This window comes from Talaromyces proteolyticus, assembly GCF_021365285.1.
Source record: "Talaromyces proteolyticus strain PMI_201 chromosome Unknown BGW36scaffold_6, whole genome shotgun sequence".
NCBI lineage: Eukaryota > Fungi > Ascomycota > Eurotiomycetes > Eurotiales > Trichocomaceae > Talaromyces > Talaromyces proteolyticus.
In genome coordinates this window covers 1,825,160-1,841,175 of record NW_025764282.1, presented here as the reverse complement: position 1 = coordinate 1,841,175, position 16,016 = coordinate 1,825,160, and the positions used below count along the sequence as shown (strand labels likewise).

General features: G+C 48.0%; 4 protein-coding genes across 4 annotated transcripts; all 4 read right to left on the bottom strand.

Annotated features, from left to right (window-relative positions):
- Positions 1-437: 437 nt before the first annotated feature.
- BGW36DRAFT_295346 (calcium-transporting ATPase 3) lies at positions 438-3,953 on the bottom strand (the record flags this gene model as incomplete). Its single annotated transcript, XM_046211172.1, has 4 exons — positions 438-1,804; positions 1,853-2,845; positions 2,903-3,662; positions 3,717-3,953. 4 exons carry the CDS (start codon positions 3,951-3,953, stop codon positions 438-440), a joined length of 3,357 nt encoding a protein of 1,118 aa, XP_046072425.1.
- Positions 3,954-4,951: 998 nt separating this feature from the next.
- Positions 4,952-7,135, bottom strand: BGW36DRAFT_359502 (putative RING and UBP finger domain protein; the record flags this gene model as incomplete). Its single annotated transcript, XM_046214079.1, has 2 exons — positions 4,952-6,157; positions 6,236-7,135. 2 exons carry the CDS (start codon positions 7,133-7,135, stop codon positions 4,952-4,954), a joined length of 2,106 nt encoding a protein of 701 aa, XP_046072424.1.
- Positions 7,136-7,677: 542 nt separating this feature from the next.
- Positions 7,678-8,952, bottom strand: BGW36DRAFT_341856 (ubiquitin and ubiquitin-like protein; the record flags this gene model as incomplete). Its single annotated transcript, XM_046213104.1, has 2 exons — positions 8,476-8,952; positions 7,678-8,409 (listed from the first exon to the last, which is right to left on the bottom strand). The coding sequence occupies exons 1-2, from the start codon at positions 8,659-8,661 to the stop codon at positions 7,678-7,680; spliced, it is 918 nt and encodes a 305-aa protein (XP_046072423.1). The 5' UTR covers positions 8,662-8,952.
- A 2,145-nt stretch (positions 8,953-11,097) lies between these two features.
- Positions 11,098-13,602, bottom strand: BGW36DRAFT_359500 (putative C6 finger domain protein; the record flags this gene model as incomplete). Its single annotated transcript, XM_046214078.1, has 4 exons — positions 11,098-11,198; positions 11,260-11,458; positions 11,516-12,367; positions 12,430-13,602. The coding sequence occupies 4 exons, from the start codon at positions 13,600-13,602 to the stop codon at positions 11,098-11,100; spliced, it is 2,325 nt and encodes a 774-aa protein (XP_046072422.1).
- Positions 13,603-16,016: the final 2,414 nt, after the last annotated feature.

Sequence of the window (16,016 nt, the reverse complement as noted above, 5' to 3'; positions counted from 1 at the left end):
TTTGACTATGGGTTTAATATCACGCTACCTATGTTCTACGAGCAAATGAAACCTCTTCACTGGGCAGCTCGTGTTGGTTATTATGATATTGTGAGAAGGCTCTTAGAAAGGGGAGCGCGGATAGATATTCTTGATAGAGATGGGAGAACTCCGTTACAGCTTGCAGTAATGAACAGGCATGTGATAACCGCGGGTCTGTTAAGGAGAAAATGAATAGGCTAAATAAATCGTGATTTTATAAACGTAGGCAATATTAGTATATCCTCAAGTACATCAATAGCAGGAGATGGGGGCTCTTGAATAATAATAGAGCGATTTACTACCATAAAATACTAAATAGCAATTCGTATTTCTATCCACTAAATTCAATAATTAATTCATCAACACAAAGCAATTTCTAATTACATATCCTTATTTCCTTCCTGCAAAAATGATCGTTACACAGCCTCCACCGTGTGTGCCCTCGACGGAAGACTTCTCCTTGAGCCATCTTTCAAGTTATCCACCCAAAAACTCTTTTCACTGAATCTCGTCAAAGTTCTTGCAAAACTGAAAAACCCTTGTCTCAATCCAAGCTCTCTCTCAACCCTTTCACTACCTTCCTCCTCAGAGAACCAGCCCGTTCTACGCTTGACGACCTTCCATGCTTCTGCCCCCAGGACAAAGAGAATCACTGCGCCAAATGACAGTCCCCACTCCCAGGAGATGCCCCGGTGTTTGAAAACACTAGTGTTCAGGCCCGGAATATACACGGCTGGAAAGACAGAGACAGCCCCGATGATGACTGCCCAGAAAAGGAACTGGTTCTCCCAGATATCCCAAAAAAATGAGGATCGGACGCCATCGCGTTCTGCGCGAAGCGGGTCTAGATTGAACATACTGTTTCGGAGATGTTTGAACTCCCATGCAGCAATCAGAATCAACCAGGTGAGTTCTGCGAAAACAGCAGCTCGAGCACGGAAGACGACACGGCATGCATCAGACTCGTGTCTATTACAATCAATTCCAAGATCCGAAGTGCCATTACCGACCCCGTATATAATAATGACGAATGTGAGGAGGGTTAAAGTACCCATTAGCACGCCATAAACAATCATGTCAACAATAATTTGCCATGTGAATACACCTTTCTTCGTATCGTGTGGTGGGCGCCGCATTATAGAAGAGGAAGCCTTTTCACGTCCGAGACCAAATGCAGGAAACGACGACGTCAACATGTTGATCCAGAGAATCTGCAGCGGAGAAAGAGGAAATACTGAAACACCTTCTCTGTCTTGAAACCCAAGACCCACTATAAGCAGAACAACCTCGGCGACGTTAGATGCCAGCAAATGCAAGACGAATTTCTGGATATTATCAAACATCCGTCGACCCTCTTCGATAGCATTGACAATACTTGCAAAATTATCATCTGTAAGGACAATATCCGACGCTGATTTTGCAACATCGGATCCGCCCATACCCATTGCAATGCCTACATCGGCAGCTTGGAGCGATGGGGCATCGTTGACTCCATCACCTGTCATGGCACAAAACCGATCTCGACGGTGTAATGCTGTAATCATGCGTGTTTTGGTGTCTGGGGCACACCGTGCTATGACTAGGGGTAACGTGGGCATATTATCGATCTGCTCATCGGTCATGCCGTCGAATTCAGCTGCGGTCTTGACTAGAGATGCCGCCTCGTCGGCAGTGAGATATCCAGTATCTCTAGGAATGATTCCAACTTCTTTGGCAATCGCTGTTGCAGTTGAAGGATGGTCTCCTGTTAACATGTGAACTCGGATTCCTGCATTTGTGCATTCTATATTCATTAGCAAGAAGTCTTAGCAAGGCGAAATCAAGAACCCACCTTTTACAGCATCTTTGGTTTCGAGCCTTGGTGGATCATACAGTCCAGCAAGACCAAGTAAAGCCAGATCTCTCTCAACTTCATTACGAGGTAATTCGTCACTTTGCTGCCAACCCTCCGGGGCCGACTTCTGAGCAATAGCAAGCACTCGCAAGCCTTGGTCCGCAAGAAACCCCATCTGCTCAAGAACTCTAGATTTTGCTTTTTCTGTCATTGTCTCGCTGTGTTGACCAACACCGATAGAAGTACAAAGATCAACAAGCTGTTCAACAGCACCTTTCACAAAAACCACTGGCTTGTCCTTGCCTCGTTTGTATATGACAGACATACGTTTTATCGAGCTGTCAAACGGATACTCGGCACTTTGCTTCCAGCCATGTTCCACCTCGAGACTTTTCTTTCCATACCCGAAACGAGTTGCGAAAACTTGCAACGCAATTTCTGTTGGGTCTCCCATAGTCTGCCACGTACCGGAATCGGAGTCCTGTCGAACAGTAGCAAGATTGCATAGGGAAGAAGACAACAAGAACGATTCTAGTTCTGGGTTGACTTCCGGCAAAGAAGTGCCCTCGGTTTGCATGTCCGGATCCTCACAATTCTCTTTGTTTTGTTTCTCACGAGGTATATCAAACTTTAGCCCTGCTGCACTTCTCGCCTGGTCCATTTCCTGTCTCTTCTTCTCTTGAAGCTCCTCAGCTTCCGATTTGGAAGCAGGCGCAGAGTTCCAGGTGACAACACCACGGGTAGGATTGGTAGCGTCATCAGATTTGCTAACACTGTATATACCTACCCCAGGAATCCAAGCCCTCCTAGCGACCATTTGCCCTTGTGTAAGGGTTCCAGTCTTGTCACTGCAGATATTAGAAACTCCACCGAGAGCTTCGAGCGCAGAGAGCTGGCGAACGACCACACGTCGTTTCCTCATTTGCGTCATGCCAACGACCATAGTGATCGTCAAGACCGCAATAAGAGACTCTGGTATAATTGCAATTCCTATAGATCATTCAGTCAGCTAATGAAAATCGACTATCAAAAGGAAAGCCTACTCACCCGTTGAAATCGCATAAATAGCAACTTCGTTAGTAACATGAAACCTATTCACCCCAAAGACGATTATAGCTAGCAAAATCGCAAACCCGAACAATGTATACGCCAGCTTGCTCAGCTTGATTTGCAGTGGGGTACCAGTAGTTAGACCGAGGAATTTCCCTAGCACATCCCAGATCCTAAGAGAGCCACCTTTGACAGGCTGAAATGCGCCGTGTTTGATAGACATAGACCTATTCTCCTTGCGCTGCTTACGACCTTGCATGGACAATGCAATTTTTCCTATTTCAGTGTACATTCCAGTGTACACAACGATACCTTTTCCTCTCCCTTTCGTTACGGTGGAGGAAGAGTATGCCATGTTGAGTCGATCCCCAACGCCTGTGGTAACCTCACTATCATCCCCATCTGGCTGAAAGTTCACATCCTTTGCTACCGGAATAGCTTCTCCAGTGAGAATCTTCTCGTCACATTCTAGGTTCATTGCCTCGACCAGCCTGATATCGGCAGGCACAGTATCCCCGGTTTTTATCAACACGATATCGCCCGGAACAACCTCAACGGAGGGGATGGTGTCTGCTTGGCCGTTGCGTAGAACAGTGGCTGATGGGGAAGACAGGCTTCGCAGAGCATCCATTTTTTGCTCGGCTTGGAACTCTTGATAGAATCCGATTAAGACGTTGGCGACGATGACGGCGGTGATGACACCACCTTCAATGTAATCCGAGACCCCGTACGCAAGCGCCATAGCAAGGACAAGGACCTTGACAGTTATCAGCAAATATGAAGAAAGAAAGGGAGAAAAAGAAAGACATACAAGTATCATTGCATTCGATGCTTGCTTCACCAGAATAGAGTACCATGTCACCCCGCCCTCGCCAGAGAGCTTATTAGGGCCATAAGTACCTTGGGCCTCGAGGACATTGATGTTCGATAAGCCTGTTTCAGTGTTTGTATTGAGCTTGGTGGTGAGATCGTTTTGAGAAAGAAGGAATGGGTGTATCGGGAACGATTGTGTTGTGTTAGAAGACGTCTTTTTCTTTTTGAACAGCATTTTCTCGTTGTCCTGCTGAAAAGGTCTTAAAATTTAGAGAACTGAGTAGTAATGAACGATTTTATAGTTAATTTACCATAGAGTAGGTGAACGTCCTCTGTCTTGGCTAGATTCAAGAATTAGGGTTACTAATCTAGCCCTAATTTCATCAACAGTCTATTCAATCCTCATTCATTTACACCTTCAAGCCCCAAACCAGGGGAATCCCCGCCCTTTATATACACACCCCAATCTAAGAAACACAAACGACAATCGAAAGTATGTCGCCAGTGTAGCCAATCATGACGTCGTCATAAATCTCCGCTCGGCCATCACCGTCACGCCAAGGACGACTGCACCAACACCTTCCTATCCTTGGCATCGTACCAAGCAGTTATTAATTACAAGAGGAGATATGCTGGATCTAGCCCTTATCTATCCACCACTAACATCAATCTCTACTCCTTAGTATCGCCTCCAAGGCGTAGAGGAGGACTGGGCGGAATTGTCTTGGCAAATGCTCGGCGGTCTTTCCGCATGCGTGAAATCGTTACCTGATTCGTTCCGCTGGTGGGCCAAGATTGGCTTTGCACGGTACCGAATGAGAAGAGAGCATTGCAGGTGGCAAAGTCTTTTCTGGGGAGGGGTTCCGTTTTGGGAAGTCTCCGATGTCTGGGCGAGGTCGGAGATATCTCGCTTGGAGAAATACATCGAATCAGAATCTCGATAGCATATGGTTGGACACGTAATGGGTAAACAAGTACGAGAAGCCAAGAGGAATAGCATACAGATTTATGCTAAGAGTAAGACAGTGGCGAGGTGGTGATAAGATCAACGATCGACATGGAATAAACCTTCGTCGAGAGATTGTTAATCTAGGTATTATTTCTCAGATTACGAGTGTAATTGTTGGTTAAGAAGCAATCGCGGAAAAACAAAGCATGTCATATCATTGGTATCTCAATAAAGCCCAAGCCGATCGGTAACTCCAGTCAATGCGTTGAGAATGCCAAAGCAGCTCACCTCTTCTTCCCCTTCCCCTTCTTTTTCGACGAATTCTCAGGTATACTAATTGTCCCTTCAACTATATCATCGCCCTGGTCCTTCAGCTTCTCCGAGCCGCTAATATAAAAACTCAAGTCGCGATTCTGTTCCGTCAAATCCGCATTCTCAGTCTTCAGCTTGGTGACTTCTTCGGTTAGTAGTTCGACACGTTTGACCAGGTTCTCGTTCATGGCTTTTTCTTCGCGCCATTCTTTCTCGAGTTTACGTGCCATAGTTTCAAATTTCTCGGCTCGACGACCGGCGCGGTCTTTTTCCTTCTCTAAGCCGGGCACGCTGTCTTTGGCGATAGCATCATAACGTAGCTGTAGATCTTTGAGTTTTTCGTTGGCTTGTTCAGCGGATTCGAGAGCAGCGGATGCTGCGGCACTCGCTTTTGATGCCTTGTCTGCCGCACGTTCGACAATATCCTCGAAATAGGCGCGTTGGCTTTCGAGTTGGCTCGTTAGAAGATGGGTGTATTCTACGCTCATATTCTCTAGTTTCTCTCGGGGAACAGCGTCGGTCCAGTCGGGAGGATCTAGCGCCGAGTTATCTGCTGCAGGAAGCTCGACCAGTTTGCCGTCGGTCTTGCTTTGGATTATACGATGAACATATGCATCGCTCACATAATCCCACACTCGTTGCGACGAAAGATCCATGGCGAATGCGTGGGAGGTTTCTTTATAATGAGCAAATGCATGCGCTTCATCGTATCGGCCGCACCCAATACTACCGCATATCAAGCACATCCATAGGTTGAGCTCGGAGTGGCACACGCCACATTCAGCTGGTGGTCCATCCATAGCAACTTGGCTGCGGAGAGCGAAATCGTCCAAGGTATATCGGCACACAGGGCATCCGCTCCCTTTCCACTTTTGAAGACACGTGCAGTGGAAAACATGTTGACAGATTATAGTCAAAAGACCCGTTGTTTCGTCCATTCGTTCTAGGCAGACCGGGCAAGTGGGCAATTCTACGAGAGAAGGCGTAGGTGGAGCAATAGGTCTTGTAGAGAGCGATGCGGAAGATAGGCCTGGGGATGCGTTTGCTGCAGCACCCAGCGATCTCGAGGGGTTTGTAGAAAACGATTGTCTCGAAACATCGGATATCCGGGTTGTCGGGGTTGGTCTGGCGACCTCAATCTCAACAGACTTGACAAAGACAACATGACAAGTCTCGGGCTGATTTGGTCAGAATCAATTTAGATTTCTAAAGTAGCGCCAAAAGAAGAAAAGAAAGAAAAAGGGGAAAGAAATTACCTCCATGCTGTTAAAAACCTTCCCATTCCAATCCTTTTGCCATTCTCGTGCCTTTTTCCCATTTCGAAATTTCATCAACACCATATACCGATTCGCTCTAGCAGTCTTGATCATCCGGAAATGACTGACTTCATCTCTCGTCGCCTCCCCAACAAAACCAAGGAAATCCGAGGGTGACATGTATGATGGAACAGCCAGGATACACAGCGTCGTACAGTCCGCATCGGGCAACGAAACATACGACGAGTTGCTGCTGTACTGTATATCTTCGCTGCCATTGTGATCTCTTGGTTGGCGGGCGGCAGACGATCCCTTGAGATACAATGGATGGTCATCGAGGGCGAGCGATGGGGTCTCTTTTGCATCTCGGTACAAATGAACTATACCAAACACGCTATCAGGCAACGTCTGATCAAGTGGAATGTATTTCCCCTTCGTGTGCAGACCGCCTAGAATGTCCGTTCCGATGCCTGTTGCGATCTCATCGCCGCTTCTCGCAGTGCTCTCATCGGGTCGCTTTGCATAGGTCGCCGTGTTGCCGTGGGTTGGGGTTATCATATCGATACTTTGGATGGATATTTGATCAAGTCTCAAATCTGGTTCGGTCGTCAAGTCGCTGGAGAGATAAGCCGATGACGATGGTGGGACCAGACATTGATCCTGGTCGTAAGAACTCAACGCAGTCGTCCTAGGTGAACTGAAATTCCACCCACCCCGCAGTGTTGACGCAGGTGTGGTTTTGCTGTCTCTGCTGCGACGTTGGAAGGGAAGAAGAGATTCGCGCGCGGATTCGTAAGAGAGGGAGCTGGCGGCCAATTGGGGAGTGCCGGAATCGAAAGAAGAGGTTTTCTCAGGTTGTGCAAGGATCTCGAGAGCGATGTGGTAGAAATAAGAGGGCATCCCGACGCATATTCACCGACTCACGTCCTGGAGGTTTGGAGGATGGGTCAAGTGGGCATTGTTGTGTCAACGTTTGCTAGTGACTTTGGGTTATCGGTGGGTCATGTGAGTGGCGAATCTTCGTAAATGAAGAGGCAAACAGTCAAAGACAAATAAAATTGATATTCGCGAGATTTCATATAACAAGATACTTAAATATCATCATTATTATAAGCAGTATACAAACTTGTCCAGCTTATTCAACAAGCCTTGAACCTCTTGCAGCGCTTAGTACTGTTACTCCGCAGACCCACACCCCGCAAGCGGCGCCATAATTCATATCGGATGACTCACAAATCGTATTGTTGGACTTTATCTACGGATTCTACAAAGTTACTTGAACGTAAATGATAGATCGACAGCCCTCAGGGCAATGTCTTCGAATGTATTCGTGTCATGAAGTAATCCTAGCTAATCGTAGTTGATATCAAAATGTTACGCAGAGACCATGAAACCACCAAACGCCGATGAGGCTATGCACCCCATATTATTCAAGCAACCACTCAGTTTCCACCACGTAGACGGAGCACCAAGTGGAGAGTGGACTCCTTCTGGATGTTGTAGTCGGACAGTGTTCGACCATCTTCGAGCTGCTTGCCAGCGAAGATGAGACGCTGTTGGTCGGGTGGGATACCCTCCTTGTCTTGGATTTTCGATTTAACGTTGTCGATTGTGTCTGATGATTCCACCTCCAACGTGATGGTCTTACCAGTCAGAGTCTTGACGAAAATTTGCATACCACCACGCAGACGGAGCACTAAGTGAAGTGTGGATTCCTTCTGAATGTTGTAGTCGGACAGTGTTCGACCATCTTCGAGTTGTTTACCGGCAAAGATCAGGCGCTGCTGGTCAGGTGGAATGCCCTCCTTGTCTTGGATTTTTGATTTTACGTTGTCGATGGTGTCTGAAGACTCAACTTCTAATGTGATGGTCTTCCCCGTCAAGGTCTTGACGAAGATCTGCATACCACCACGCAGACGGAGGACAAGATGAAGGGTGGATTCTTTTTGAATGTTGTAGTCGCTCAAGGTACGGCCATCTTCGAGTTGTTTACCAGCGAAGATCAGGCGCTGCTGGTCAGGTGGAATGCCCTCCTTGTCCTGGATCTTGGACTTGACGTTGTCGATAGTGTCGGACGACTCGACCTCCAGGGTAATGGTCTTGCCGGTGAGGGTCTTTACGAAAATCTGCATACCTCCACGAAGGCGGAGAACAAGATGAAGGGTAGACTCTTTCTGTAATCATAATCAGCCTCAGCACGAGATACAGTTGGGTGGCAAACATGAGCCTGCCGGACATACCTGGATGTTGTAGTCAGAAAGGGTGCGGCCATCTTCAAGCTGTTTACCAGCGAAGATCAGGCGCTGCTGGTCAGGAGGAATGCCCTCCTTGTCCTGAATCTTGGACTTGACGTTGTCGATAGTGTCGGACGACTCGACCTCAAGGGTAATGGTCTTACCAGTGAGGGTCTTTACGAAAATCTGCATAGTGAAGAGATGGCAGTGATTGTAGGAGACAAGTAGAGAAGGGGAAGCAGTGAGGATGGACGCAGGATGCGAAGGCGATGTGGGTGATAGAGATAAGAATGGGAGAGGAAAGAGAGAGGGAGAGGAAGGCAGGAGGGCGGCGGGGGCAGGCTACTTATAAGCAGCGAAAGTGGGAGCGGCAGAGGCTAAACGGCCGGGTGGAGGCGAGAGGCGCAGTGAGACCAAGAACGGCGAGACATATAATACATTTTTTACATTTTTTCGACACGTACATTATTATTGGTGCTATTGCTGCGGTTACATTACTAATAACAAGAGCATATACCACTCTGCACTCGATATTTTATCTGTTTCTGATGTTGCTGTCAAGAATATGTCAGGGCCAGAACATGCTGGAACTGTCGAACAGCCACGCCAGGGACCCGCTGGGTGAGTCAGCTCAGGTGACCGCGACCCAGTGACGCCATCGCTCCGAGGTTTCTCCGCTTGATTTGTCCTATCTTCATACCACAATTGCAGTACTATCCTCGTTGTCAACCTGTCATTCTTGTTTGTATAGTCGTTATTCGTGCTATAGGTTGTAGCCCCTGTCGATCCCGCAGCACACAGTACAACCTGACGGTTGAGTACCGCTTATCGCCTCGACGCCTATCGATCTGTACCGTTGCGATGACGCCATGATGGACTTCTTATCGCCGCACCAAGCGCTTAGGCCACAATCCTAATTAGTACGTATGAGTCTTCGGCCAACCCAGCTCGATGATGCTAACACCGGCAATAGACTGCAGTATTTACTAGTGGATGACTCTGAATGACGGCTAATTACCTTCACCTCCATTTCTCTGACCGGACGATATTTACTACACGAGGCAATCAACAATCAATAATCAACAATCAATAATAATGGCAATGTGCAATACGACATGGTGGATGCAACCATTAATACTAGCGATAAGGCGGCTATAAAAAACTCTTCAAACGATAATATCTCGGCCATGGCTGCAAACTTTCATGAAGCGATCTAGAGGCTGCTTAGACCTCCTGCATAGCCCGGCCGTGTTGCCGATTCAGCCGATCGCCCTATTTGCGCCATTATTACACTTACTACGGAGTACGTGCGACCATCCGTATGTTACAGTCATGGATAAGTAAACTCTTTTTGCTCATGCCGCTTAATCCGCTCGAATGCATTCGCACTACGTGTAGGTACTTCCGTGTACTTCTACATGTAATCTTCTACCTGTAACTCAAGTCTGGAGATAGCGGCTTGCTCTTATCGGGCTTATCGTGCCCCCACGAAGGAACAGCATTATTAGCAACGATAGCATTCTCATCCATGTTATTTTTTGAGTAATTCATTACAAAAGCGGGACGAAAATATTTACAGCAACATCATGCCATCAAGTGAGATTGGGGTATTGAATAGAAATTTCACTACCAGAGGCCGTTCAACGGGTTGGGAGCGTTTTGGTGCCAACACCACGGAACCAAGGACACTGGCAACCGAAAGACTTTGTATAGTAAAATTCACGTAAACGGCTGTTATATCCCATTACTTTATCTCCAGGATACATTAGTACTTCAGTTAAACTTTACTCAAAGCGGCGTGAGCATGACTGAACCATTACCGTCTAATCAAGGGACGTGGCAGGTAAATGGTTTCTGGTTGTTTTGTCGCGCACATCTTGATTCGGTCAAAAAACTCGGAGAGGTTGTAAACACCTGGTAAGGGATTGTAGACTGAAATTACACAAAATTGGAAAAAGTTGATTTTGATGTAGCTTGTGTATCATCAAGCACCCTCCTATATTGTATGGGGTAAGTAGACAACATCGTTACTCTCAACTCAGTAGAGTTAATTTAATCGAATTTAGAGTTTATTGAAACCACTGGGGTAGATTGCCGTAATTGCCAATCCAACACAAGACGTGAAATCGCTCAAACCGCTCAAATGCACAAAAGCAAAAGCTATCCCCTGGCCCATCCCATCTTTCCGCCCATCAGAAATCAGAATTTGGACACCAAGGCATAATACAAAAAACAAATACAAGGAGCTAAGCTTCCATGATCTCGTGACTATCGACCGTACACAGTCATAACATTCGTGATCCTCGTCACTGCTAGCAATTAGGACAATGCGCATGCATTCGCCTCGTAGAAAAAGCAGCAGGGGTGTAAAGTCGGATCAAGGCAGTAGTGCCAAAGCCAAAACAAGATAAAAGTGATGTCATAAATGAGGGTGAATCGTCCACAAGCCAGGAGTGGCATGTTGACCTGCAGCTGATCAAAACATCTCGTCATTCCTTTCGTCTTCACGTCAACGCCATATCTCTAGAGGCCGTAACAAAGAAAATATAAATAAAAAATAGCACAAAGGTGAAAAAACGAGTACATAAACACGTCAGCGCTTGCTCTTTTGTTTGTTCATAAGTCGTTTCAATTCGCACGAATAGCTAGTCGAGAGAGGAACTTGTTCGACAGGCAGTCAAAGTCATGCCGGTTGAACTTTGAGCTAGACCGGGTACGGAGGTAGGTATCTATAATTTCACGGTCAGTCGACTGGAGAAAATGTACATCAAGACTTCCTGCAAACCATACCGTGGCGCGTGACATGATGTCGAACCTCGGTCATGGTTTGACACACATCAGGGTTCGAGTTCAGCAGATGGTGGTGTTTGCCTGTTTCCCAGTCTGCGAATGAAGGGAGTTTCTGCGAAATGGCCTGGAAAAGACCGACAATCACACCAACAGGAGTAGATTCCATGTCATAACAGAATTTCTCCACAGCGGCGGCGTCCTGTCAGGCAGTCAGCAACGCAAGGCATTTTCAAGATTGATACTTTATTTCACTTACCGGAACGCGGTAGTAGCAATCGAATTGCATTTCCTCCCAGACAGCTAGTAAAATGGACGCGAGGAGGAAAATGGTTGGCCAATTCTTCAACTTTTCACCACTGTACACGCTCGAGTAAAGAGCAGAGAGCTCCTCCAAAACGTCCTTTTGCAGTTCACGCCACATAGCAGCCATGGCGCATTTGATCTGGAAGTTGATCATAACTGGAGCCATTATTTTCCCCCGGAATTTCGAGCTCTCGCCTTCAATCTTACCGAGGAAGCCCTCTTCCTCACCAATGCCTTCCACCATGGTAACATGAAGAGTGAGATTGTAGGCGAGAATAAGCTTCAGAGCCTTGCGGATAACCGGTAGCTTGGTTCGGAAGTAGTACCGGAATGCAGTCTTCAACAACTCAGTAAGGAAGGGAGTGCCATCGAAGTAGTCATCAACAAACTTCTCGAAGCTTCCATTACCATCGATATGACGATCGAGGTAGTCGGATAACATCGCTGGTGAGATACCTTCAATGCCAGCAGACAGTTTCATGGTCGACACCTCAAATTGGCTCAAATCGCGCTCGACATCTTCTACCCAGTCCATGTTGAAGCATTCTTCATCCCGGACATAAACCTCACGGGCATTGATGGGCATGATTTGACCATAGCCATGAGTGACAAAGAGTGTTCGTTCGTGTTCAGAGAACCCTTTGATATTTCCGACAGAGAAACCCATTGTGATGTGACGCTCATAATCTGCCTTCCAGTCCTTCATAAAATACCCAATCTCCTTGATATCAATTCGAGTACAAGGCACCTGCCACAATCGAGCATGGGAAGGTTGGCAGCCAGCACAAGGTTCGCCCTTGTCGCACTATGGGATCCGTTAGTCTGGAAAGGACATAGACCAATACATTGCTAATCGGCACCACCTACAGTCTTCTTAAGAAATTTGCACCGTAAACAAGCGCGCAACTTTCGGATTTCACTAGCCTGCTTCCTTTGGTCTGGTTTGAGAGGACCCTTTCGCTTTCCAATACGCTTCTCGACATTCTCTGGTTTTCCGGCCTGTGATTGTTTTCGTACCTTGGTTTCGGCAGTTTTCGCAGCAATCGGACTTTTGCGAGAGTTTTTCCTAGCAGGAGGAGAAGTAGAAGAGGAGGGGGACGACTGTGAACCCAGTGAGTGTGTGGGGGAGGAAGATTTCTTGGAGGGAACTGGAATTGGCCGCACAATGGCAATTGGGCTAACAGCAGTTGGCGAAACAGATCCATGCGAGGCGTGATCAAGGGAGATTCTTCGGCCAGCCGATGGGTTGTACACAGACTCGAGGTTAGAGTCGGAGCCTGGGGAATTGATTGGGTGCTGAACATCCACCCAGCTACCACTCCATGAAGCTCGATTAGGCTCGAAATCCGAATACGACGACTCAGACAAGGTTCGGTCGTGTAGCGTCTGGGTCGGGTTGATGAAGATGCCCTGTTCTGGGAAGTGATCGATCTGGCGGTGATCGACTGTCGCCCACCCATTGTCACTGCTTGAACTCGTCAAGGATCGCACCTCGAGATAGGTGTCTGTGGGAGAACTGCTCTCTGGGACAGCTGGCGGAGCTCCGTACGATGTCATCTCAGGCAGGCCATTGGGAAAGGTCATGAGCTCCTGGAAATCAGGGTAGGTGAATGGCATGACGTCGACAGGGGCCGACATGGCGAGGTATTGACCATCGAGTAGGCCTCTTGTGTCCAAAGGTGCTTGTGAGACTGGGAGCAAGTCGACAGGCGATGTGTGCAACGAAACGCCGAAGCTGGATGCAAACTGAGGAGCAGTTGTCTCGACCTGGGAATACTGAAGATGGCCGTGGAGGGGTTGTTGGAAGGCCGGCCAGTCGGAGATCAGGTTCGCATCTGCTGGCAAAGTCTGGTCAAAGGTGTGACTGCTAGTTTGGAGAGGCGAAATGTCTCGCGCGCCATCTGATCGATGAGTATGGGCGTGGACGTGGGCATTCGCGTTCTGGTCGACGGGCAACTGCCACCCTTGGGCCTGGAGGTACTGTCTCGGGTCATAATCGAGGTCTACCAGGCCATCATTGGTGATGTTGAGGTTGGACATCGTCAATGCCAGTACAAGACAGGCGATGGATGGCTGGTTTGGAGAAGCACGGAGGGAGACAGAGTTGAGGTGTAGCCCTGACGCATCAGGCCATGAGCCTTTCTGGCAGCAAAAGGTAAGCAGCGAGATCTGGGGGGACGAGAAGAGGAAAAGGCACAGAAGCGGTGGGGTGCGTGTCTGGTTGAGCGCGAAGAGGCGGTGTGAGGCCGCTGATGGTTGGAGGAAATGCGAGGAGGGGATCCACGACGGGAGTGGAGGGCTTCCGCCTCGCAGGATACTAGCGATAAGTTGGCACGATTGTGTTATCGCTATCAATTGATCAGGCTGGGAGCTTAAACTGCATCTGGCAAGCCCGGGTGATCCGCTGGCGGTCTGTCCTGCTACTACTGCCACGGCCTGTATACATATCTGTAGGATGCTATTAGTGGGCTCGCTGGGGTTGGTTCTCGGCCCGCTCCCCGCCTGGCCCATTCGACCAACAGAGTCCCCCCGTCTCATTATTGAGGCCGCAGAGTCAGCACCCAGCAGTATGATCTATGATCTATCACGACTGCCGCAATGCGTGCCATTACGGCCAGCATCCCGCTCATGTACGTCGATGTGCGTCGATGTACGTCTACGCAAACCCTTGCCACACGTCGTGGTCTGCCATTGATGACAAAGGGCCTGCCTACCCTGGATAGAGGCTGCAGCGTTCTGCCGCGGTGGCTGGTGTCAACCCGTCAAGACATAAAACACCTACCGACTCGTGAGTCGTGAGCCGTAAGGCATGGTGAATAACAAAGAATCCGGCGTCGGCGGCCCATCAAGAGGCGGGAAGCAAAGCTTTCCATCTTGGGACTTGCACATAATTCGACACGGATCCGCTGCCCAGCCCTCTCCAAAACCGTTCCCGACAAGCATATTATTCAATCAGACAAACTACTCAAAGTAAGCTTGACGGAACTACGCATCAGCCCGTCTGCGCTCAACATTTTTTGGTCCTAAGCCAATCCTTCTCGAGTGTCGGATGGTTTTGTGGAAGTATCCCAATATAGCGAAATGGCGACATATTATCCTGCTGTTTCCTAGTCGGGTTAGATCATTGCAACGAACCGTACTAGTCATTTGGCGTGGCATTTGGGGTCACGGGAACAGACAATGGGACCCCGCCGGGGATGACCCAGCCTCGCAGCCAAACTAGCCATGCACCGTAATGGCACTGGATTGGCGCACTCATATTATTATTGTCACTATTGCCTCCACATGCTGCAAGTTGGCGAGACCATGCTCTCGGTGTTTGTAATGGTTGGATATCACCGGCGCCGCGACCTCGTAAACCAGCCCTGTCATGTAGCCGACAACCAATTGGCATCATCCACTACTGCCATATTGCTATGACCCTACTCGCCTCGACGCATGTAACATCTCGGTTGCGCACCACACACCTGCACAGTGGCACACAAAGTGTTACGACATCCGTAAGAATTGCAGATGCTTTGTGCGTTATGCTTCTTGGAGACCCTAGGTCATCTTCACGCATCATGCCATCACTTAATTAATTTCTGACTTAGCCTGTCCTGGTACCGTTGATCGACGCTGGGGACTTTTCGGGTCTATAAATATGTCATTGTGTGCAAACACGGTGCCGTGCTTGATGGATCATCGCACGGGTTCTCCCAGATTGCTTCTGAACTGGCAGTCTTGCTTGGACCAAGAAAACTAGGTCCTGGTGCATTGTTTCATACAACCACTATTACAATGATCTTCTCGTTCGATAATGAGGATCCATACTGTCTGTCATTTTGAATGTCTTTGATCTTGAATATTGTGCGGACTTGCGGAGTGGCCGTTGCGCCTAAGCCAGGATACATGGCCCGTGTGCAAATGACAGCTGTCCAATGAGTAAGTAGCCACTCATGTCATGCTATGCTCACCTACAATATTCCTGATATTGTTCTTGTTCTCGTATTCGTGGTAATTTTAAAGACCACATCATATTCTTGAACATCGCTTTTCTAAGCAGAAAGGTTACATGAATTGCGGTACCTGCACCTGTCAATCTCAAGAACACTTTCGAGATCTCCGGTGTGTACAGACTGTGAGAGTGCTTGCTTGCATGGTGGTGTACCCTGCCACTTCTTCGCATTCTCAACTGTGTGACGCAGGTTTGGATCACAGATGTGGCTGATCCATCGGCATCACAATCATCGTAGCTGGCATGGCCTTGTATATTATTGTTTGCCCCGAAAGGATCGTCGGTTCAACATTTGGACAAGGCGATAAATAGTATTTTTGCGCTACAGCGGATTGTTGCAATTTCCGTAAGCTCTTGCAGGAGTGAAAGATTGTTATTGAACGTGAGAGATAATCAATAGACAAGCCAGTGATGTAGAGAGATTTAGAACAGAAAGAGCGCTTCCTGTACGCGACGC